Source organism: Orbicella franksi, chromosome 14 (assembly GCF_964199315.1).
Source record: "Orbicella franksi chromosome 14, jaOrbFran1.1, whole genome shotgun sequence".
Taxonomy (NCBI): Eukaryota; Metazoa; Cnidaria; class Anthozoa; order Scleractinia; family Merulinidae; genus Orbicella; species Orbicella franksi.
In genome coordinates, this window is record NC_138158.1 from 17,941,458 (window position 1) to 17,967,392 (window position 25,935).

At 37.1% G+C, this 25,935-nt stretch overlaps 1 protein-coding gene across 1 annotated transcript; it reads left to right on the forward strand.

The window, feature by feature from the left end:
* Nucleotides 1-1,443: 1,443 nt before the first annotated feature.
* On the forward strand, nucleotides 1,444-25,935 carry LOC145467336 (intraflagellar transport protein 74 homolog). The gene is made up of 30 exons (XM_081450886.1): nucleotides 1,444-1,524; nucleotides 2,339-2,442; nucleotides 3,150-3,167; nucleotides 3,904-3,941; nucleotides 4,022-4,070; nucleotides 4,724-4,804; nucleotides 5,189-5,237; nucleotides 6,304-6,402; nucleotides 6,837-6,897; nucleotides 7,263-7,322; nucleotides 8,850-8,911; nucleotides 10,870-10,948; nucleotides 11,556-11,615; nucleotides 11,757-11,819; nucleotides 12,307-12,340; nucleotides 12,834-12,949; nucleotides 13,435-13,475; nucleotides 13,956-14,035; nucleotides 14,562-14,615; nucleotides 15,687-15,727; nucleotides 15,879-15,935; nucleotides 16,651-16,704; nucleotides 16,848-16,914; nucleotides 17,450-17,490; nucleotides 18,522-18,584; nucleotides 18,776-18,835; nucleotides 20,864-20,918; nucleotides 25,045-25,115; nucleotides 25,236-25,296; nucleotides 25,718-25,935. Coding segments are annotated over exons 1-30 (1,827 nt in total). The 5' UTR covers nucleotides 1,444-1,522; the 3' UTR covers nucleotides 25,825-25,935.

Sequence of the window (25,935 nt, forward strand, 5' to 3'; positions counted from 1 at the left end):
CAACACGCATCCAGGAAACATTTTTCTCTGGGAAAAAAGCGAATTAACTACACGAAATATTGCATTGCCACTTGTCCGCATCAGATCAACCTAGGTTGTCACATATCGGAAACTATTTTAAGATGAATTGTGGTTTTAACTATAATTTTCGATTACGAGTTACTGACGTTTCGGTCTAAAATAATCACTTAATTTTAACGAGACGAAAAGGTCTGGACACATTGAGGCAATTTTGTCGTTATTTTTTATTTGTTTCGTCCTTTTCAATGCACGCGAGACTGACTTCCAAGCACTTAGCAAATGGCGATTAACATTAAAGCTAGTTTTTTACCCTTACCTTGGCAGCTATAAAGGTTTTCCTTCAGGAATATTTTTGCTAATAAATATTTAAAGATATTAAAGTAGCCCTCCTTGACAGTATATGGCAGAACTAAAAACATAACCAGAATTTTGAAATACATAATTATAAAAGATCTTAAAGTGGCCCTTCGTGAAAGCATATGGGAAAAATTCACTAGATTAACGCGGACAAAATTAAATTGTTTCGACACCTTGTTGATTCTCTGTTTAATTTCAGTTGATCGTGAATTCTGTTTCGTGGCGGGCAAGGGCCGGGGCCATCAATAAACATCTGCTATATTTGTTTCATATTTATGTTTTTTTAAAAGCGATTTTTATCTTAAATCGGCACATAAGGCTGAATTATTAAAATAAACTTCTTTCCCCTAGGCCATTTTGCGAGTTTTTATTCATAAAATTTGGGAAAGTGAGTGTATTTTCTATTGACAATTATATTGTAATGAAATGACGGTGAAAACTGTTCAGAACTGCAGTACTTATTAGATTTAAAAAGACAAAAAAAAAAGCTTTCAAACGAGAAAACGATGTTTTCTACTTTAAATGGCTATCTGCAAAGCACACCATTATATTTATTTTAATTTATTGATGTTTAAATAGGTCAATATATAAAAAGCAAAGAGAACTGCAAGAAAAGACAACTGGCAAAATCAATGAAAAAATGAAAAAAAAAAAAAAAAAAAAAAAAAAAAAAAAAAAAACTGTTAACAACAATGACACTAAGGATTCCAATCATTCCACTACAATTAGCAAGTAAAAGCAAAACTAAAACGTATTAAGCAAAAGAATAAACCCTGATCAATTTATAATGTTGTACAATGTAAAAGAATGTACTATATTAATCTACTCAACAGACGGTTTCTCGAAGTTAAAATCAGTAGGCTAGGCTTTGTTCAATTTATCGCTAAGTTTTCCTAACGTTCATGAAAAAGAAACGTGTAGAAGGGTCGTAGAACGTTTCGTTTTCTTAAAATTTTAACGACTTGTATTGAAATGTGCCAATGAATCGAGTTGTTTTGCCTAAACGTACGCATCGCGGACCGATAACCTCGCAGGCGACTGCTTGAACAGCGGTTTCCCCCCATTTACCAATAAATCCTTGCGAGCTTTATGACAATATTTTTTTCCAAAACTCGTTTAGGAACATCTTGGAAAAGCGGCGAAAATGTGAGTACTATTTCTGCATTTTATCGCCTGTGCTGACCTACTAATTTCTGTAAATTCCTGTGGGAAATAATTTTGCTTGAGTCTGAGTAGTTTTATGATGCAGCGTAAACTATACAAGCGTTAGAATAAGTCGCTTTCTGCTGTTGCTATGATAAACGATAAATGGTTGACGATACCTTCCACGGTCCGTTTTACGCATAAAACTTGCAGCAGTGAACTTTTAATCCCTCTCGTGGTATGTTTAGCTTTTTAGTTTTAAAATCAAGGTAATCCAGGATCTTATAAGGTGTTTGTTTCGCAACCCAGCAAAAATTCTCGATCAGTCGTTGGCAGTGCAATCTAGATCTGTGAAGCCCCCATCAGCTGGTTTGTAATACGTATCTAGGTCCATGGATTGCTGTTTTAATTTTCATTTTGGAAACTTTTCACTCAATTCAGTCAGATTTGACATAGATAAATGCAGATTTACAAGACATTGCTGTTTGTTTAGATCGCAACCAGGCGTATTTCTACTTTTCTACTCCCCCTGGATGGGATTCTAGTCCATTGCAGGGTTGTAACCCCCAGCATTAAATTTGTTGTTACCCATTTGTACACCTTGTGGCAAAAGGCACTATAAGAAGGAAAGTGTCTTGCCCAAGAACACAATACAATGTCCCCTACCAGGGCTCAAACCTGGACCGCGCAATCCAGTCCAGCACTCTAACTTTTTGGCCGCTGTCCCTCCACTAGGGTAATTCACAATATAAGTGGGTATCCAGAAAGTGGGGTTAGTTGTATTCTATTTCTACACATACTTATTGTTGTTATCTAGGAGTGAGTTTGGAGGACGTCCACCTTCCGCCAGAGGCACCAGACCTCCATCTGCTACAGGAATGAGACCAGCGAGTGGAGCACGAGGAAGAATGCCTCCTAGCTGTATCCTTAAATTTCAACCTTAAATTACTGTTCATGATAAGTAAATTGGCTGAGTTAACATACAGCTTACGTTAGGTGCAAGGAATTAATGGCAAAGTCCTGGACTCATTAAGATGCTGACTCAAAGACACTTGTTTGAAAATCTGAAACTGTGACTTACATGTACATTGTAGACTTGGAAATTTAAATGAAACACAGAAACATGAGACTTTCTGACTCATTCATAGTGACATCCATGGATCAAATATCTTGATTTGAATCAAATAGTATCGGAGACTCAAGAGTTTTCTAATTTTCATAATAGTCAATATCGATAACAATAGACCCTTTCCCGCATTCCACTTCAGTGCATTCGAACAAGAGTGAGGTTGGGGTGGACATTTTCATATGTTTTGCTGTATTTTTGTCCACCCTGACCTCAACTCAGTGCCAATTTTTGTTGGAATGCGGGAAAGGTCTATTAAATTGATGGGTACTGGTAGTTTTTAATTGATGATTTCCAAGATTAGTAAGTATTAAATAAAATTTGAGACAATAGCCCTTATCGCCAAAAGCTACATGTAAAACTGTGACAGGAATTAAAGTTTGTAAATTTAGTTCTCTTACAAGTTTAATATAGAGTTTTTACTTTTGCGGAGGCTTCCATATACATGTATCCTTATTGTTGTGGTTTGCCTTGACTGTATGTTACTTACACTACTTAACAGCCATGGGAAGGCCTCCAGGTAATAAAATAAAATATAAAATGTGCTGTATATGGATAGGTTGTCATTCATTCATTCAGGCAGCCAATCAGTCAGTGACTTGTCCATCAACTTTTTTACTCATTTATTCACGCATTCGGTTGGTCAGTCAGTCAGCAAGTCACTCAGCCATCTGTAAATCTTTTAACCAGTCAGTCAGCCAGTCAGTCGTCATCAGTCAGTCAGTCAGTTGGTCGGTCGGTCGGTCAGTCGGTCGGTCGGTTGGTGAGTGGAGTCATTTAACCAGTTGGTTGGTCAGTTGTGACCTTTGGTACATGTACTATGTATAATTCAATTTATCAATAATTATTGAATGAAGACATTCAGTACTAACATAACATTATAAATTTATCCTACACTACACTGCACATTGCGTGGTATAACATTACATTACTTTACATCACATTCTTTCAGTCAGTCAATCTGTAATCTATTTTTCCCATTCACTCAGATACACTTGTAGACAGACAGTTTTAATGTTTTTTAAGAATATCGTCACATAAATTTATGTTTTGTTTTCATAAGACATATACTTCATCAAGCAGAAAGGTGATAATTAAAAGGTTATCTTTAAAAAGAAAAAAAGCAGCAAGAGTTGAAAGACTCTTACTGAACATGTATGTTTTTTCAGCAACTTTTAGTATGTATCCAGATAACAAAATGAGAATAATTATTGTACAAAATTAATTAAAACTGTTTTTATTCAACACTTGTGAAGGTACTGCTGCAATGAGACTGCCTCCAGGAACTGGAATGGTGAGCTGTCACAATTAATTTGCTGTTATCTATTTGTACTCCATTACCCAGTAATCCTAACACTTAACCCTCTGTAACAGGTACCAGGAACAGCTCGGCCAGGTTCAAGAGCTGGAGAAATGGGCGGAGGTATTGACTGTATTTTAAATTCATTATACAGTACACTATATTAAGTACACTATACAATTTTACAATGTACATGTACTTCGATCATGTTAAAACCAGAAAGTTATATATTTCTTATGAGTTGTTTAGTTCCTGATAGGAAAGTTAATTAATAATTTGTTAAACCATTTCTTGTGGTTTGCTTTCTTTGTGAACTTCCATATCATTTTGTAGTATTTTGTTGTAAAGAAGTTTGACAGTGTACATGTAGCTTATCCTAATTCAGGCATTATTAATAGTCGAGATGGATTGCCCAGAAAACAACATCTTTTCTGTTTGAAACAGCTTGAGGCATAATTTTTTGTCACCTAAGATAGTTGAAAATCGAAACTTCAAAGGTGAAAAATGATTTTAAGTTGATGTGTTGGCTAGTTTAGCTATCAATATGGTGGACCAACGGAAAAAGAATTTATCTCAAGAATGAGAAAACAACTTTTTTATTTTTCAAAATAAGAGGTAACAGCTTCATTAAGAAATGCAGATGTTAAATAATTAAACATTCAATGAATTCACTTCAAAGAACATCTCAAGGTCAGCCAGATAGTTGGTCAGTTTATTTAGTATGTTTTACATGTTATTTGTCTCTAATACTATTAATTTTTTATGTACTGTGTTAGCTCTGAATGCACAGATAAGAGTTGCAGAGAGACCGATGACAAAGCAAGGTTTGACTGGGATGAGGACAGCTGCTGGAAGAGGTCAGGCTCGCAACAGTTACCAGCATGTTTCAGCATTATTTTATACGTCTACTCCTGTTCAATTGACACTACGTACAGTAATTGCGTCAACCAAATGCCCAATTATTGGGTGAACAAGTTATTACTTTTTATCAATTAGTCATCAGCATGTCAAGATACAACTTTCAACGGTTGGATTCAGAGCCACCTGAAATAATTATTACCAAAAATATTTTTGACAGGTCCTTGATGACCTGATATGGTCGAGTCCTGCAAAATGCAAGAGATACACATTTTAACCCATTATTTTAATTGCTAAGTAATCATTAATTGCTAAATAATCATTCAGAAACAGACTGTCTACAATCAGTAATTATTAAATTAATGATTTGTTTTTTTCATCAGGTCCACAGCGGGCAATCTATGATAAATCGTACTACATGGGACAACTCAGGTGAGTTTGACTTAAGACAGTTAAAAGTACATTGTTTCAAATTAGACTGGTTTCTGGTGATTGTTTTACATGAAACCAATTTTATGGCAAGTTGCTCTCTCTAAATCTTAAGCCCTGGGATTTGAAACCCAAGGGCTAATTACAGCATACATGTACAGTCGATCCTCTGGTTGCGACCACCTCTCGTAAGCGACCACCTCTCCTCAGTGAAATACTAAAAGTTTCCAAGTCAAATCACTATATTTGGAACCTCTGACTTGTAAGTGACCACCTCTCGTAAGTGACCACAACCACTTTAAATTTTAGAGCTAAAAGTTTTAAATTTCCTTTTGTTTTTAACATCCCATAAGCAACCACTTGGCAGATACATGTATTAGAGAGGAAACTGGATAATAAGGTGTTACAGTTTATCAGAAGTGAACCATGACACTCTGAATAAATACCTTTGGAAAGCTTAAATATTTTTGTGGCTACTAAAAGCTAATATATGAGTTTAGATGGGCACCGACACAGTGACACATGGGTTAAGTCTCTACAGTTACCATATGCTAATAAGGCAAAATTTTGACCCAATATGGTCTAAGTTCTCGTAAACAACCACCTCCCATAAGCAACCAACTAGGCCTGACATTTTGGGAGGTCGCTTACGGGAGGTTCGACTGTATAAAGTTATTTAATTTTCTTTACAGTGAAGATTGCCGTACCTTTGCCATTTGACAAAGTTTTTTATGACAACCATGTGACATCTTGTTGACAGCATTCTGATGGCTTCCATTTCAAATCAATTTGCAACAATTCTGAGAGGCATAGAATGCTAATATGCAGTATGGCAACTCCTCCTATCGTCAAATATGTAGTTGTTGCATTTTGATTGAAATAAAGTCCAAGAGATGTAAAGTTATTTTAAAAGACTAATTAAAATCACTTTGTCACATGGCAACAGTATGCAGCAACCTCCAGTACCATTGCCATCCTCTGCATCTGTCTGTGTACAATTTTTTTTTCCTTTTATTAATGTATCTTTTCAGCAAAAGGCACTGCTCAGTTTAATTTATATAATTTGCAGGGCCAAGATCACTGATCTTGCTACAGAGATATCAAGAATGCAGAAAGAAGTCGACCAGTTCAACCAGGAGAATGCCACATTTCTTACTTATGAAAAGCGGTATGTACACCAATCTTACTTGTCTTGACTTGCAAACACATTCAATCATAAATCAAATAATTATTAAATACATGTATATGTATTGTGAGTATGCATATTTTAGATCTGGTCTAATTTGTGATTTGTGGGAGAAATGGTAGCATAATGCATGGTTACATGCCTGTAACCATGCCTGTACCTGTAACATGTCATACTCTAGGTCAAAATCACAAGGGACATATTGGGTTCTTGCATTTACATGACATTTACATGTTATACGTTTACATGTTATGCATAAATTAGCTAAATTATATTTACATAAATTATAAATTTTACGTGTATCATAAATTATAAATTACATAAATTATTATACATTTACTGTAAATCTAATGGTCACTGTACGTAGTAATTTTATGTGACAATAGGAAACTAAAATGAATTTCTGTTTATCATAGAGCGGAAGGTTTGGCTGCTGAAATCAAAGAACTCCAGGGCCAGCTAGCTGACTACAACACTGTAAGAAAATCTCTTTTTCATCTCAAGTTGTATTTTTAAAATGTATTTTAAAACAGTTCACCCTCAGATAAGCAGTAAGACTTGGGACTGGCAAAAGTGTTGACTTTCAACACCTTAATCATATACACAATGTATATTAAGTATTTTAAGCAGTTAGTCAAAGAGTCTCCCTGCTTTTAAAATTAAAACTTTGCTGGATATTCCCCCCTCCCTCCTATGTACATACTCCCTTCAAAATCTGCTGCCAGGACTTGCCATGCTGATACTCTATGTCCTCAGAAATGTAATCTGTATGTTGTGTGACCTCAGTAATTATATAAATTAATTGCAATACTAACACACTTTTGTTCCCCAATAATCTACAGCTTTTGGATAAAATAAATACAGACACGGAAATGGACGATATCGTTCAAGACTACAATGCAGTGAGCTTATTTAATATATGAAATTTTTTTTTTCTCTTTTTATTGTTATTATTTCTTGTTGTTGTCACTGTTGTTTGTTTTATGTCATCGGTTTTATTAAGACCGAAATCATGCCTGGCGTGATGGGTCAGTTTGCGAGAGACAGGCCCAGTAAGGCCCTTCTCAGATCTAGGGGTGCAAAGAAAACAAATATTTGGACTTACCTTTAAGCAAGCAAAAGTCATTCTGACTAGCTAGCCCAAAAAAATTTGTCTCTTTCAGTACATTAATTAATTTGTAATTTTGATTTCCTTAAAAAAAATATATATCCCAAGAAACTTCACAAACTAGTCAGGAAAGTGACAGAGAGAAACCACTAGCCAGAGTCCAAAATCCACTAGCCCTGGGACATCAGAATGACTCTCTTTGTAAAAGAACATGTATGACTGTTGATTCAGAAGCTACATGCACAAGACTTAATGCACACCATACGTAATGAATTTCGTCCTCTCAAACTTGAAGAAAAATTCATTCACATTCTCACCATTTCGTTGGAAGCTTTTCCAACAAGAAAAAAGGCAACTGACCACGTACAAAAAATTAGAGAAGAAGAAACCAACCAAAAGTGCGCACAAATTTTACAAAAAAGTGCTCGCAAAAGAGAGACTGAAATGGTGCGTGTTTGTGTTTTCGACCCAAAAATTATTTGAAATCCTCCAAAGTTTTCTTTTTTTGTGAAAAGGGAATGTTTAGCTCACATCTTCAAATGAATTTTGGACTGGGCTTATGGGCAAAAGTGGATTTGCTTGAAATAGTTTTCCAATACAGTTTCTCTGTGGGCAGCTGTTCCACATTGACAGATCGGCTTCTTGATTTATTATTTTGTTTGTTGTTAGGCAGATCGAGTGTATTGCTTTATGTTTGGTGCAAAATGTAGTAAATATGATCTCCATCCATTTGATGACTGCAAGGTCTAGTTCAAGTTGAAAACCAATTCACTTGATCTTGAATTTGTAATGGATATTGCAGTGAAGTGTTCACCACTGTATAGAATGTCTCAATGACTTTGACTTACATTGTATAATCTACATTGTATATTTATGTGTTTTTATTACATATTAGTTGATTGTATACTACAATTATCAGTTGAGTAAGGCACAACAGAAGTTTAGTGACAAACTTTTGGCCTTAAAATTGTTGTTGTGTCACAGGCAACTTACCTCGTTGCCATTGGTAACAATATCAACAGCCGTACATCACCTGTCAAGCCGCCTACAATTTTACGTGCTTTGCTGCCAATGACATCAAAGGCCGACAAGTTGCCACTGGAAACGGAGCCAGCTGCTTGTGACAGCAACACAATTTTCACGTTAAAACATGGTGACCAAACTTTCATCGTGCCTTACTCCACTGATAATCATAGTTAAAGTGTGAGGTGTTCAAAGTGTCAGCATAGTAAAGTGTAATTATAATATTAATTAAGTTCTAGTCTTGTATTATTTGGTTATAACCAATAATAATTAATATTTTATCTTTTTTTTATTGAAGTTGAAAATTCAGAATGAACGAGAACAGAGTTCTATTGATGGGCTTTTCACTCAAAGACAAGAGTAAGTACTTTGTGGATAAATTATATCACACCCTGGCAAGCTCACCAATAACATCAAGGACCCATCAAGCCTTAACTCAGCTGTAAATACTGTTTTCATCTATGTGTATGCCAACTCTCCTGGATTGTCCGGTCCGAGTTTCCTATGTACAGTGTAGACGAATCTCATAGTTTCCCTTAGAAGTCTTCAAATCTCCCGATACAAAGGAGAATACTTAAGGTAGCTCAAAACAGTAACATTTCCGTGTGAATCCTGGGTTTAAGCACACACTATCATGGGAGGAATCACCCAATCACCCAAGGGGTCATGAGATAGCGCTTGAGATGCAAAACTCACAACAGACATGCTGGCGCGACACCTACTTCATAAAACTTTGTTTCTGCTAAGTTTAGTGAGCTGTTTATAATATCGCTTATTTTTACCTTCGAAGACATTCATCCTTCAGGCAATTTCAAATGAAAAACATTCTTTTAAACCACTGTGTTGGAACATAAATGAAAATTGTGATGTTGATGCTGTGATCGATCGCACCACCTATCAATTCAAAACACAGCAGGGAAAAAACTACTCTTCAAGTTTTCTTCATTCTTTCTACCAGGCCAACCTCACCTTTGGGTATTTATGGTACTCTTCTTCTACTGCTTAGGCTGCTAACAACAACAGCAAAAAAGAAAACACTGTTCGTGGGTATTCACGTTTATTCGCATGGAATGGCGGGCTTTACTGAGCAGCGGACCACCTTCACACATGCTCAAAGTGCAATCTTGCAAGATTTTAATTTGCTCATAAAAGTGCGCTAAAAATTCCTTATCCTACGAAGCTAATATCTCGGTGACCATAATTTTTAATGCAAAAAATTATTCAACAGCAAAAGTGGAATACATTTGTGGAATTGTGAAAAAAACTGTGGAGTGGAAGTTTTCCAATCTTGAAATTTCCATTTTTTTTTTTAAATTTAGGCAAAATGCACACCACAGATTTTTTTCTTATTTTCCCTGTTTCTTCTTCCGTGTGTAATAAAAAGATTTTTATAAAAAATAAGGGGTCACCGGCTTAGTTTTTAAGACAGATGCAATTGATGGTAAAAAGTGGGTTAAGTTTGTTGGTATGCAACAGAACAGTGCAACCTTAATTTATGACTTGAAAAACACAATAAAAGGTACAGTGGAGAGTTACCTTAAAAAAATCGCACAGCCATTCAAAACAGTACAGTTCCAAGGTGAAGCCCTAAAAATTGCATCTAGTTCTAAAAGTCTCGAGGAAAAAAAAAACAGAAAACTGTTTTGAGCCACCTTAAAGAATGTTTTTGGCACTTAATTTGGCTTTTTTTTGTTGCCATGGGTGCATTTAGGTCAAATCTTGCAATGTTTCATGTATTTTTTATTGGTTGAATCGGCAACGTTTTTTACAGGGTCTAGAAGGTCAAATTAACGACCTCCCAGATTTACATTTTTTGTTTTGGTTGGCATCAATGTCTCTGTGTTATGTTCAGCAAATAGATTCCATGTTGCCATGCATCTGTTCAGTAACAGATCACGCCAAAATGTGGGTTTTTATATAAATGCTTATTGACCTTGTACTGTAACAAGTGTATTCTTGCTTAATGCTCAGTTCCACTCGAGGCACTTTTATTCCAGAGCTATTGTCAATATCTAAGGTTTTCCATGGGGTCTTCCTGGGAAAATCTCAGACCAAGACCTTGTTGTATTGACCGAGGGATAGCGAGGTCATTTCGGCAAGGCCGAGGTTTGAGATTTTCCCGTAAAGACTGAACGTTCAAGGTTAATAAGTAGTTTATGAAATGGCTTTTTGCTTGGTTTTTGCAAGCCGTTATTCGGCTTGTGGGCATTATGGGAGAATAATGCCCTAGTATTAGCCAATCAGAGCGCATGTTAGATCGGCTACGAAGGCAAGTCATATAATAATAAGGTGTATTTTTCTACTCCTTTGTCTCTTAGCAAAGATCAGCAGATTAAGCAACTGGAGCTCGAACTAGACCAGGAACGAAGAATGGCAGAGAGCTTGATAGAAGACATGGTAAATTATAACAAACATAATTATGTTACATCAGATTCTTATAAGTGTTAATTTTCCATTTGAAAACGTGTTTTTTTTTTGGATTGTTCAACCAAAACTGTGACTTAGTTTGACATAAACCCTGTCAAGAAAAAAATATTATAATATTACTTTTAATTTGCAACCCTGGACTTTGAGATCATGTAGCCAGCATTTGTAATAATAATGATAATAATGATAATAATGATATTGATGATAATAATGATAATAATGATATTGATGATAATAATAACAATAATAATAATAATGATAATAATAACAATAATAATTTATTTATATAGTGCTATTTCTGTCACTATCCAATAGCGCTTTACAATGAGTAAACAAAAACAAGTTAACGTACTGAGTATATAATTATATACAGTAACTTCTTGATACGTTAGCAGTGGGTATGCCAAGATAGCAGCATTTTAGAAATGTCATTTCTCTCATCTCGTAAAAAGTGTTATCACCATTTCTGTCATTTATCTTGTTTGGTACATGTACATGTATGCACATGTAAAAGCAGACTTTTTTATTTTTTAACTTTTTTTTTTTAATCTTATTCTATTTTGTTTTTGTTATGTAGCCTCCTGATCAGAAAGCAAAGTATGCTAAGTTGAAGAATGTCAACAATTCACTACAGTTGGTGAGTATTTACCATATGCTACTGTGTGTAGCATACATTTATAGCAATATTCTTGAAAGAAAAAATATTCAAAAAAAGTTCCTAGCATGTGACTACTGTGTAAAATTTTTCTTACAAATACAACATGAACTTGTTCAACAGGAGCTTGAACAGAAACAACAGGAGTTAGATGCTCTGACTACTCGCATCCAGAACCTTGAAGATGTAAGTATACTAGAGTAACTATTTTGTGTATGTGCAGGAGTTAGCTGCCTAACACAAACATGTTTATGGTTTTCATTAACTTGAATAAGGACCCACACATTGGTCAAATTGTAGTGATTAATTAAGTTGCAATGTAGAATTTCTTGTTCAAAGAAGCTGTAATCCAAACAGTAACAAGCAACCTAAGAATATAGACTGTATTTTAGAACATACATGTCATTTTTACGCTACATGACTTTTACCTCATTACATGAAATTTTAACTAAAAAAGGGGAAAAGATAAATATATACACTGTGTTACTCAAGCTTGCAATTGAAGCGAACCATTCATAGGTTACCTTTCATTTAGTACTAGTGTTTATTGGGTTAAAATGGAGCGCATTTGTGTAAATTTAATTACGCTAAAAAAAAGGTTAGCACTTAAAGTCAAACTAAAACTGTCCCTGTTAATTTAATAACATCTTTGTTTGTTAATTGATGTCGACAGGAAGTGTCCAGCTCCCCAGTTAAACAGGAAGCTGGTAAGAAAAGCCATGAATAGTGTTTCTTTGTTGATTTAAGTTCTACTGTTGTTACTCCACAATATTTTCAATCTACAACAGCAGCCGCATGTAGACTTACATGTAGAGACACATTGTACAGAATAATAAACAGAACCAGATGAAAGAAGTGCTCCATAGCTTTCATTTTAATGGTCACACACAAGGGTTTTATCCAGACTAAAACGTTAGAACCAATTTGAAAAGCATTATAATAAACTATAGAAAAATATTGCTGACCGATAGCATTTATTTAAATGCGCAGGAGATCTGAGATGTACATGTACCTGTTGTCTGATAGTTGACCAGCCACCTGTAGTTCATTGTATTTTGATTGTGTTACTTTGTAAAATTCTTTGTTCTTTTTAGAGTTGTACTGTATTGCTTTCAGCTTATCATGCGCTCTGCTATGCAGTACTACATGCATACACTGCAATCGTTTGTTTGAGCTTGTGTTTTTGTATTGTATTTTCAGTGACTCTGTATGAAAAATTAAATGAGCTGGGGGAGAAGAAACAAAGCTTGATTGACGAGATGGAGAAGGAGAACAGAGGAACTCCTGCAGAAGAAAGAGAAAGACTTCTGAAACAGGTAACTCCTGTTACTGATATTTTGTTTCCCGTTTATTACATGGCTAGCTCCGTGAGCGGGTGGCAAGATGAACTGAATCCTGCACTGTGGTTGGCTGTCCGAGCGGTTCTTTTTTTTTTTTTTGCGTGTTTATGGACCTCTCGACTCTGTCTTGATCCATAAATATGAAGAAAAAGAACTTGGCCAAAATGCAGCCGTCTTGGCCTCATGCTTGGTCAATAACCCAAATATCATCAATTCCTAAATGCTGTTGCAGGGCTGTCCTTATTACTTGCAAGAGGATGGCTACACAGTGAGAGACGCTGGTTATGATTTCAACATGGTGCCAATAAGGTTCCTTTTAATAATCGATCTGAAATTATTATCATCACAAAATATGGGTTGTGACTGGCTATTTGGGCGCCAAACCATGTAGAGGTCTATCACAAAGGTTGCTGAAGAGTTACTAGTATGAAGTTTGCTTTTCCATATTTTATACTCAACAGGTGAAGGAAGATAATCAAGAGATCGCCAGCATGGAGCGCAAGTATGTTTATTTTACGAGTCAAAGATCCTTACCTTGGTATTTTTTTTTTATGACCTACATGCACAGGTACATAATTATGGTATTGAGTATTGCCTGTTTTATCTCCTGGGTGAAGGAATCCCGTGAGGTATGGGGTTTGTCTCTACTTCTGAAAAAAAAATTAAAGGCATGAGATTCCTTCTCTAAAGGGTGGAGCTTGCACGTCTAGTACATGTACAAGAGGACTGGTGTGCTTAATTACTATAATATGAATGCTCTAAGGCAATTGAAAATAGTTACTTTAGACATTTTGACACCCCCCCCCCCCCCTTCCCCCTCTTTTTGTCTGAGTAGTTTTGAAATAATATTACGTGGTAGCGCAAATATAGAAAGCCTGACTGTTTGAGAATTAAGTCGAAAAATATGCAGGGACTCTGTACAGTTTTCTTCTTACGTGTCCAGCCATTCTCGTGTTGAAATAAAACGTTTTTTCTTCTCTAGGACTGCTGAGCTTCGGGAGAAGATTGAAACAGTCAATGGCGAAATTCAACAGCTAGACATGGATCTTGAAGAACATCAAGGTAAGTAGCTTGCATTGTTTGAAACAATGTGTAATTACTGTTCATGGTATCTGGCGCGGTGGCCTCACGCTCGATTCCGGATCGAGCGGCCCGGGTTCGAGCCGGCCTGACCGGGGACATTTTGTTGTGTTCTTGGGCAAAACACTTTTCTCTCACAGTACCTCTCTCCACCCAGGTGTATAAATGGGTACTGGCGAATTTGATGCTGGAGGTAACCCTTTGATGGACTAGCACCCCATCCAGGGGGGAGTGGAAATAGTCCTAGTCGCTTCATGCTACACAAACCGGAGATAAGAGCCAGCCTGATGGACCACTTGGTTCTTATGTAGACTTTACCCCTTTTACCTATCTGCACAATGTAGTTTGCCTCTGTGCTTTCTATGCGGGAAAGCTAATGAAAAACTCGCTGGCTTGTGCAAACTGTAACTAAGATGATGCCAAGATGAAATTACATTTTTCGTTCTTTCCATATCGTGCACATACTTGTTAGCTTAGAATCACTATTGAGTTTGTCCTCTGTTTTCAGGTGAACGAAACGTCAAGTACAAGGAATTGAAGAAGCGAGAAGAAACAATGGATGGTATGTCTGTGGAGATCGTATATTCCCGCAGGGGACCTTGTCAAAAGGTCGGAGATGCTCCTCGTCTCGGTTAGGGTGTAACTCATGGATTTTGGTCTCGCTTGGGGTTTTCAGGACAAAACGCAACAATTTTTAGTCGTTGAGATATCCTTCAGGGGTGCACTTGAAGAAATAAAAAAAGCTATCTTGTCCGTTTTAAGTGATATCTTTTAGGTGTCAAATAAAGCTCGAGCCACGCCCACATTGGTTTAGTTTTAAAATTTTCTGACGAGCATCCCCGACTTTTTCACATTGGAGTCCCTCCTTGGGTGTATTTTTCTTAAATAATTGTCACACACACTGGTTACAATACTTACACAACTACTTACTCTACTTACAAGGCTAATGCAGTTACTTAGTGCTACCCACGATACTTTTTATTCAATGTGATTACTTCCGCGACTAACAAATAATAAGAGTTACACTACTTATAGTTACAATACAGTACATACAAGTTACTAACAGTACAATACGGTCACTTGCGCTACTTACAATACTAATCAAAACTATAGCGAAATTCTCAAGCGTGATTGGCTATCAGCAGCACGATTTGAGCATTAATTGGACAGTGTACGCGTCATGCTTGTAATTGGACAGTACGCGTCATTTTTCGCGCGGTGTTGCGGTGCACTTTGTTGAGTAAACTGCTGTGTTTTTCAGCTTTCATAACGACGTTTAATCGTTCAGCGATCAATGGTCATCAATCGATGGTTTCTTCGTTTCTCGAATTTTGTCATAGTTTTGATTAATTGGTGATATGCAGTACATCGTGTCGTCCAATTCAGTCTGTAATCATACTCGTGATTAACAAATCGGACTCCCGCTTCGCGGTCGTCCGATTTTGTTAATCACTCGCATGGTTGCAGACCGAATTGGACTCCACTCAGTCCTATTACCATTATCAATACTTACACTACTTACAGTACAATACGATAACTCATGTCGCTTACAATACTAACAGTGAGTATTTTCATCATACGAATGTGCTGAAATGTTGTATAGTCTATTAATTGATGTTTATATTTCTTTCAGATTTTCTAGAAACCTTTGAAGAAGTCAAAGCGAATGAGCAGGTTTGTCCACAGTTGTGTTACAGCTTTAGCGTGTCTTATCCATAAATATCACATAATTTAGTCAATATGATTGTAACAAAGTCAAGTTTTTTGGCAAAATTTTGTCTATATTTTCTTCGCATTGATGTAAGTTCTTTTTTGTCTCCTCCAGGCGAGGAAACAACAGTTAGAGAACAGCATTGTGAACCGTCTCGAGCACATGAGCAGGGTAAGTTTGTCTCACTATCTTCTTTACCTCTACTTGAACCATAGGGCGTCTTCCTGGATAAACACATTGCCCCTATCAAGAGTAAGGAATTCAGTCTTATTCCCACGTGATTCCAGCCGTCACTCGACTTTTCCTTTAAAGCTGACGTTTTTTCTTCTTTTCGGTGTAAATTTTTCATTCCTTCAGGACGGTGGCCAGACACTAAAGACAGAAAAAGACAAAGCTTTTCCTTCTGTTTCGCTGGCCATTTAACTTCAGTTTCATTTTTTGGCATTGCTGTTGTGTTTTGCTTCTGTCATTTCCTTACCGACATCTTCCGTGTCTTTTTTGTGTATTTCTGTGTTTTCGTTTTCCGTCTTGCAAGTTCCTTTATAACTGTGTTTTCTATTTTGTTGAGCACTTCTGGTGTTTTATTATGTTCTCTCTTATTATAATTGTTTATTCATTTGGTATGAGTGAAACTTGTAAGCTGCTATTGTTTTTATTGTTGTTTTTATTGCTTTTATTGTTGTTGTTGTTGTTGTTATTGTTGTTGTTGTTGTTGTTGTTGTTTCATAGGTCTGTTGTTGTTTTTGTTTTGTTTCCTTTTTGTATTCCTTTCTGTGTTGAGTCCATTCCAACACAACTTTTGTCTTCAGGGGTACACGTATCTAAGTTCACTTAGGGTTAGTGCAAGACTTGAATATTTACCTGTTTCCTTACAAATATTTCATAGGGAATGATACGAACCAAACACCTACCCAGTCCAGCTGAACTTCAACGCATGAAGGTACAGTTTTTTTGTCTTTCATTTTATATAATAGTGCAAAAAGACAGCCTAGGCCTGGTTCACACTACGCCAGACGAATTTGAAAATTTATTAGTAAATTTATGATATACAGTAGTGTCTTTTCTTTCCAACTCACCACATAGGATGACTTGAACTTTAAAGAAACAGAGATGCACAAGTCCCAGTCTACTGCGGCCAGTTTAGGCTCAGGTATGGACTGGAGCACATTATTAAACAGTTTTTGAAACTTGGATGTTAATGTAGAGACCAAAGAAAGTTTCCATATTACCAGGGTGTTTGAATGTGTAACGAAGAACAATTTGAGAAAAGAGTTATTGAAGTTTGTGCTCTGTGGAACAAATTCACCCCAGAATAACGAGGCATCTTGAGTAAAAGGAGGTCCTTCTCTCAGAGTTTGCATTTGTGGAGCTCTTTTGATTGGTTTATAAAAACATGTACAATGTTGTCTGGCCAGTCAGAGGTAATAAGTAAAGACATGATACATGACATCTTAGCCAGTCAGGTACAAAGCCAGAGCCAATCGTCATTTGTTTTTCTTCCGACTTCGTACATTCCAGTCTAGCAAATCCAGCACAAACGTTCGGCCCCAGCAGATCCCTCAGCAACCCATTCGACTCAATACAGTGAATGTTCCCTCAAATTTACAAGTGAAATTGTAAAACTTCTTCAACTGCAGTACTGATATTGAACGCTAACTTGTATGTTTTGTTTCTGTAACCGTTAGAGCACACCCGTCTTCAAATGGACCTGGAGAAAGTAGAACAGGTTGGAAGGCTTTTTTCAAAAGAGCTGTCACTTGTTTGTTGTTAACTTTAATTTGTACCACTTCCTGTTAAGTGGATGTCATTGTTTGATAGCACAAGCACAAGCATAACGATAGTGAGGACAGCCACAACACAAGCATAAGCGCAAACACAAGTAGAACAAATATTTTTGCTCTTCTTGTGCTTGTGCTTATGTCAAGTGACAACGCGCTGCTGCAAGCATGAGTGTAAGCGAAAGTCTGCCATCTTGTTTTACTATATCGAGCTAGGAGTATGGAACCGAAAATAAAGCAGTTATACATTCTGCGCATGCCCACGTGCTTATGCTTGTGTTGTGGTCGTCCTCTTTACCGTTATGCTTATACTTATGCATATGTCGTTGTAAAAACCAGACTTCGGAGTTTGCGTGACATCTTTTAGGATATTGAGCCCCAAAGATCAAAAATCTTGCGAAGATGGTACTCAACCGACACTTAAAAACCAGAAAGGTGGAGCAGAATAGTAGTTTTGATTTCAAAAAAACTATATCGTTATTGTTAGGTCTTGGAACGGTTTTCAGTTGAGTGTCGTGAAACCAAAACCAAAGTAATCACTGAGGCTAGTCACAAAGGACACAGACAGTACAGTGAACCTAGGTTTTAGCTAGGATTTAAAAAGGGGACGCCCGAAATGTGCTATAGGGTCTGCTCAAATGAACAATTTATAAGGCAATATACGAAAAATTAAACGATTTTCTTTAATAAGTGGTCGTCCACAGGACGCCTGGACGCCCATCTGGCTAAAAGTCTGTAGTGAACCAATCAAAACTCGAAGTAATTACATGTAGCTGACGCGTGCGAGTGAGTTACGACTGGTTTTGGTGTTACTTCTGACTGGGCGAAAAAGTGGCGCGAGGTTTTTAAACCAAACATGTAACGAGTAATGCGAAAACAATCACTTCTCGGTACTCAAATGAACACCGCTCTAATCCTTGTAAGTTATGGCCATGATAATTCTTTGATATGACAATCTTGCTTTACATTTTGAAAACAGCTTGAGACAAAAATAACGTCAGAGCTTGAATCACTGAAAGAAAGGATCCAGACAATGACCCAGGTAAATTTTGTTGTTAGTTTTGCTTGTAGTTGTTTTGCTAACATAACTTTCGTGTACAAATCGAAATTCAAGGAAATTTTACTATTAAAAAAACAGTACAACCCAACAAATCTTGCCGTCATGCTCTGTTTGATATGTATTACAAAATGAACAGATCTTTTAATTGGGGAAGTGTTTGTTTTTTTCCTTAGGAACTTGAGACGTACAGTGATTTGGATACTCTGAGAGAACAATCTGAAGAGAAGAAAACGGTAACATTATGATGCATAGAAAGTCAGGAGGGAGTGACCCCAACATAAGAAGTGCCTTATAACTGATAAGCGTTATCATATAACTGAGAAAATTACTTCATTGTGATTACCTGAGAGCAGGTCAATTTATGGTTAATTTTAAATTTGCACTGCAGTGCGAATTCACGCGCGCGCTTTCGTGATTTTCCCAGTAATATAATGAATAAGAAACGTGTGAAGGCTCCTGCAATTAAGGATTTACAAGGCTGTTGCCTAAGGAAATTTTTAAGGAGCCCAAGCCACTTTTTTAGGATCCCAGAATAAATTTGCCGTGGTAAATCCGGGGGTTGGCGAGACTGGGGAAGACGGGGGTGGTGGAGTGAATTTGAAAATTTAGGGGAGGGGTCCGGAGGCAGAGATTCTCCATGAGACACTAATATGGTCTGTTTTATCAATCAAATTTTTGAAATAAAGTGTTCAGCAAAGTGATCAGGTCATCACTGAGAGAGAATACTATTTGTGGTTAAGCAAATTCAATAATTGGTGTATCCATGCAAGTGCTGCAGCTTTTTTTACAAAAATGTATATTGCTTCTTTCGTTTTTGAGTTTAGCAATTCTAAACAAATCATGAAATGCAAGCTGCAAATGAAAACAAATAAAAATGAAATATGCATTTGGGGCGTTTGAATTTGGCCTCACTGAAATGTGCTTTCCTTCCCTGGGCTTCAGGGACATAAGTATAAACAAAAGGTGCATTTTTTAGGCAGCATTACTGCATTATATTGGCTGCTGCTTTGGAGAAAATATATTCTCGTATATTGGGCGGAGCCATGACAATTGGTTTGATAATTTAAAATATAAAACCCTGGTATGCAAAAAGAATTGCAATGCTGTTTTCTTTTTGCTGGCTTGTAGCTACTTGAATATTTCGACTTTTAAGTCATAAATATCCTTTGAGAAACTACAGAAATTCATTCAGTACAGCTAAGAGAAGTTTTCCAAAGTATTGGACAAAAAAAAAAAGCCCAAGAATTTATCCTTATTCAAATCTAAATATAATGTCAGCAGCAGCATCACTCCAATTCCAAAAATATTTGTTAATCAGAGTAGTTATTTTGCAACTGGAATCAGTAGGGCATCAACAGAGACACAATCCATTGACATACATGACGTGCATTTATTCGATACTGAGCTTGCAATGCATTGTAGGGTGATTTTCAACTATGGCTGTTTTCCGTTGTTTTGCGAGCGGAGAGAGACTTTGTTGCCGTGTTTTGGCCCATATTTCTCGTGTTAAAAGCAAAACAGGACCAGAGTAGCTGTTGTTTTCCGTTTAATATATTGTGTGAATGATCTTTTGGCCGATTTCATGAGAAGATTGAAGTCATCGGACAGATTAGATGGGAATGAAAACACCATGTTTACGCGCCCACTCGGGCTCCTTCAACGAAACTTTAGTCGCCCACACTCGTAACTTAGGCGCCTCAGGCGACCGGGCGCCCGTTAGGCAGCAGCCTTGATTTACAATACTCGTAACATTTGAAAATTCTTTCAAATTGCACTCTCCTAAAGGCTCGTGTACTTCTTGAGAGAATTTTCAAATGTCACTCGTAGTGTAAATCCTTAATTGCATTCGCATTTATACGATTACCTAAACATATTCTTCAAAGAGCACCTGAAGTTGAATGTGAAACATCAACAGTGATTGATCATCGTTCTATCCTGTTGTATCTCATTTTCTGTGAACTGCTCACCATTCTTTACAGTTTTCGGTATTCCTTTCTACATTCTCGTACCAGTCGAGTTTTTCTTTTTCTTTACAGCCTTTTCATATCACTGAAAATGACTTTCACAGAGAGCAACGAGTCTTTTCACTAAGGAACTAAGGTTTTTATTAGCTCTGATTTCCGCCGCTCATTCGAGTCTGGTCTACGTTCCTATTGGAGTGCCGGCTCCGGTCTCGAACAGAAGCTAGTAATCAAGCTAAGGTTTTTTTGTCAGCAGTTCAGTTTAAAAGGTAAGCTTATAACATTTTGTTTTATCGGTAGCGTTTGCATGGAGAAAAGAAGACATTATCCGCGAGGAAAGAAACCTTCAAGAAACGTAAGTAATTGACTGACTGACTGACTGACTCACTGACTCACTGACTGTGACTGACTCACTGACTCACTAACTCACTGATTCACCGACTCACTGACTCATTGTCTCACTGACTCACTGACTCACTTAGAGCTGACAATAGAGTTACATCAAAAATAATAGGTGAATATATCAACTTAATGTTTAAAAAAAGAAAAGAGATTCTCAACTTACAAACGAAATGAGCATTATAATTTTTATTTAATTTCATTTGAATTATAAAAGAATCAAGTGAATGTTATTTCTTATTGTACTAGTTAATGTTAAACCAATACCTCCCTTTGGAGAGTAAGGCGCAATAAAGATATACTATACTATACTATACTATACTATACTATACTATACTATACTATACTATACTATACTATACTATACTATACTATACTATACTATACTAGAGGGAATGAGGCGAGAGAGCCGCATGGCGTCTTACTCGGTGAAAAGGCTAAATTTTCGAGTACTACAGTTGGTTTTCGAAGTACTCGTGCTTCTCTCAGCAAGTTATTACAATCATAACTTCTCTGAAAGCGATTATATCGGAAATTTGGGTAGATATCAGCAGCAATGTGTTACGGCAACAAAGCAAGGCCCGACGAGCGCGGCCATTTTGGGACTAAAGGCAGTTTCAGCATTCCAACCGAAGAACTTCAAGCGAAAATTCTTTCACTCTGTGATGAAATATACTACAAATGGTGTTTCAACTTTCAATCCTCGTATTTTGGAGCTCGAAATTTTTAAGGCCTGTGATGTAAACCCGAATCCTGGCCCGACTACTCCAAGTGAAAACAAGAATGACAAGACAGTCAATTTGTCCAAGGTATGTTTACCAGGAAAAGGTCTCAGACTAGGACAGTGGAACGTAAACAATCTAACGGACACTAAGTTTGAGCAGATAAGGTTATTACTAACCACTAGACGTCAAGAAATCGACGTGCTTTTTCTCCTCGAAACATTTCTTAAACCAAACAAACCTGACTGCGTTCTAGAAATACCTGGCTACACGCTCTTCAGGAAAGACCGGCAAGGAACCAAGAAGGGCGGCGGAATTCTCGCCTACGTTGCTGACAATCTAAAAGTCGAAAGAATTACAAGCCTGGAAGAAATGGATCTAGAAACCGTCTGGTTACAAGTCTATCCCTATAAATCAAATCGCCCGATACTCACAGGAGCTGTTTATCGCCCGCCTTCTTCAACGGCGGACACGGATGCCAAACTGGAGCTTAACATTGAAACAGCTTATTTAAGAAACCAAGAAATGTATGTGTTTGGAGACTTTAATATAAACTTCTTGGATACATATGTCTACAAACATCATCGATTAGCGAAGGCATTAAAAAGCCTAAATTTAAGCCAACTCGTGCACAAAGTTACACGTCCCATGAGCTCAACTTGTCTCGACCATGTCTACACAACGCATCCTGGTTTTGTTACTGAAATCTCTGTACCAGATATTGGTCTTTCAGACCACTTGCCAGTTTTTATTAGACGTAAATACTCCAAAAAGCAAAGAGATCAAACCCACAGTACCATAGAATATCGTGACTTCAAAAATCTGAATACAAATGAACTATTACATGATCTACAATGTGCCCCATGGGACATTGCCTTTGTTTTTGATGATTTAAACGATGTTTTGATTACAATGGAAACAATGCTAAATGACGTTTTGGACAGGCACATTCCACTAAAATCTAAACGCGTCAAGAAACCGAACCAGCCTGCTTGGATGACTAAAGAGATCTTGTCGTCTATGAAAACAAGAGACAAGCTGTTGAAAACGGCGCGAATTTCAAATCTGCCTGCAGACTGGGAACGCTATACGCATGCAAAGGGTAAAACTACAAGTCTCATCAAAAAAACAAAGAGAAGTTTCTTCCGCAAGAAAATCGACGAAAACAAAGGAAATCCAAAAGGAGTTTGGCAAGCACTCAAAACATTAAGTGGGACTAGTAAACCTCGAGTTCGCATCGATGAATTAAACACAGGAAACAACATCATTAGTGACGAAGCTTCCATTGCAAATGAGCTTAATCAGTACTTCGTAAACATCCTAGATCAAATTGGCAAGGAAAACGACGCTGGCGTAGAGTTTGATGACACCAAGCTGAAAAATTTTGTCTCTTCGCGATTGAATGATAATGTGGCTTTCAACATCCCTCCAATAACGCCTAAGCAGATCATTGACACCATAGGGAAAATCGCTTGTAACAAGGCCTCTGGGCACGATGGCATAAGTGTTCGTGTACTCAAAATTATTGCACCAGCGTTTGCAAGTCCATTATGCAAATTGCTGAACCTTTCAATATCGACAAACAGTTTTCCAGACCGTTGGAAAGTAGCAAAAGTTACACCACTGCACAAGGGTGGCGCACGAAACGATATCAACAATTACCGCCCGATATCAGTTTTACCTGTCTTTTCGAAGATTATCGAAAAACACGTAGCCAGCTGTCTTCTTAAGTTTTTACATGACAACAACATGCTATATGAGTATCAATCAGCCTTCAGGTCAGGTCACTCTACAGAAACAGCTCTAATCAGACTTACGGATCACATCCTGAAAAACATGGACAATGACGAAGTGACCGGTCTGGTATTTATAGATTTTCGTAAAGCTTTTGATGTTATAAATCACGAACTTCTTCTAAAAAAGCTGTCTATTTACGGTGCAAGCCCTCCGTCTGTTGCCTGGTTTCAATCGTACCTGTCTCAGAGAAAGCAATTTATCACATTAGGGAAAACCACATCTGAACAGCTGACTATCAGACAGGGCGTTCCCCAAGAATCAATATTGGGACCGGTGCTCTTCCTCCTGTTTGTCAATGACATGCCTCTAAACGTTCACAAGTCAACTATGGATATCTATGCAGACGATACCACCTTGTCTTTAAGCTCAGACTGGAAAGCTATTCCTGCACTAAACAAATCATTAACAAAGGACTTGACAGAAGTTGAGAAATGGGCTAGTGAAAACAAAATGTTTATAAATACCAAGAAAACCAAAGCGTTGTTGGCTACGGGAAAGCGTCTGCGCAGACGTATAACCCATGACGCAGGAAAATTTGAAGCTAGGATGCAAAATGCAGAAATTGAACAAGTTGGTAGCCATAAACTTCTTGGAGTGATAATCGACGAGAACCTAACTTACGAAGCACATGTTGACGAACTATGCAACAAACTTTCAAAACGAATTGGTCTTCTACGCCATATAAGCTGCTACTTGAAAAAGAATCAAAAATTGATCTACTATAACGCAGTAATCAAACCACTCTTCATGTATGCAAGCACAGTATGGACATCGTGCAACAAAGAGGCATTCGAGAGAGTTCTCCGTATGCAAAAACGGGCTGCGCGTATTATTCTTGCAGCACAACGTACTAGTCGAACTGTCACTTTATTTAATAAGCTAAACTGGATCCCCTTTTACAAAGAAGCTTATATAAATCGATATGCACTGGCCTACAAAAGGATAAACAGAACTTTACCTGAATACATGAACACATCTTTAAGGAAAAACTCTGACATCCATTCGAGAAGTACTAGAAATTGTAATTTAAATTTATTATGCCCCTCTCACAGAAACGCCTCTGAGGGAGGACGCACTTTCGCCGTCAGAACTATTAAAGATTGGAACAGTTTACCCCGGTCTTTAAAAACAGAGAAGTCCGTTAAATCGTTTAAGGCTAAATTATGTAATACTATTCTTAACTCTCAGAAAACTAATGGAACTTTTTAACTCTTATTATTCGTAGTATGTTTGAAATTGTAAGTCCAGTTTATTATTCGTAACCATTTTTAATAGTAACTTAATTAAGTATTTTATTGTAAATAATATCGTATTTTAGCATTTTATTGTAAACAATATATTTTTAGCTTTCTGATTACTTTTAAGCTGAGGGCCCCAAGTTTATCAGTAACTTTAGTTACTGTCACGGGTCACCCTCATTAAATAAAGTCTTTCACTTCACTTCACTTCATACTATACTATACTGTACTGACTCACTGACTGACTGATTCACTGACTCGCTTTCTCGCTGACTCACTGACGCACTGACTAATCTATTGATTGTTTCCTATTTGTTCTGTTCAGACGTTCAGAGGCTGTCTTCACTCTACGATGCCACAAAGAGCAAGCTGATGGAAAATGAGACACATTCACAGGTATTGCTTAGCTGTTACACTTAGCTGTTGTTATTTTTTAAAGGAGAGATAAATTCCTAGCCTTTTACTGTTCCGTACGTTCTTTTGATGGACTCTCTCTTTGTTGCACTTCAACCACAGCTTGGAAACTTAGAGAGAAAGTGGCAGCATCACGAACAAAATAACTTCGTCATGAAAGAGTGTATCCTTTTATTTCTAATAACTATCGTAATGATATTTAGTCCTTTCACTCCAGGGTAAGTCCTTGACTCACTTGGTGTCTTTTAACTTTTAGCTCTAGGATAAAACGCGTGACCATTCAAATGAAAGCTATTGAGCAGTTCTTTCATGTGGTACTGTTTATTATGCTGTACAAGGTGGTTCAAACTTTTAAGTCTGTGGATAAAAACCTAGCGTGTGACCTTTCAAATGAAAGCTATTGAGCAGTACTTTCATGTGGTACCATTTATTATGCTGTACAAGGTGGTTCCAACGCTTAAGTCTGTGGATGAAACCCTAGTGTGTGACCATTCAATGAAAGCTATTGAGCAGTACTATGCCTTTTCAGTAACTTTAAAAATTGCATCTTGCTGTCATGTATACAACTCCTTAACAGTCCCCAGTTATTGCTTCTAAAAGCATGGAGAGTGACTATCGCCCCTTGAAGCAAAATGTGTCAGAACAGCTGGAGGACATTAACAGACTGCTGATCCAGTCTCTTGGAAAATAACTACACCGTCTTAAAAATACATCACTTTCCTTTACAAAGCGTAACCAATAGTTGTAAAAGATACTGTGTACTACCCCTTTAACTTATGGAATAAATTGTCTGTTACAACAA

Coding starts and splice junctions, on each gene's coding strand:
- LOC145467336 (XM_081450886.1), top strand. Junction 11,616..11,756: donor TCAACAATTCACTACAGTTG/GTGAGTATTTAC, acceptor CTTGTTCAACAG/GAGCTTGAACAGAAACAACA. Junction 15,936..16,650: donor GTCTCGAGCACATGAGCAGG/GTAAGTTTGTCT, acceptor AATATTTCATAG/GGAATGATACGAACCAAACA.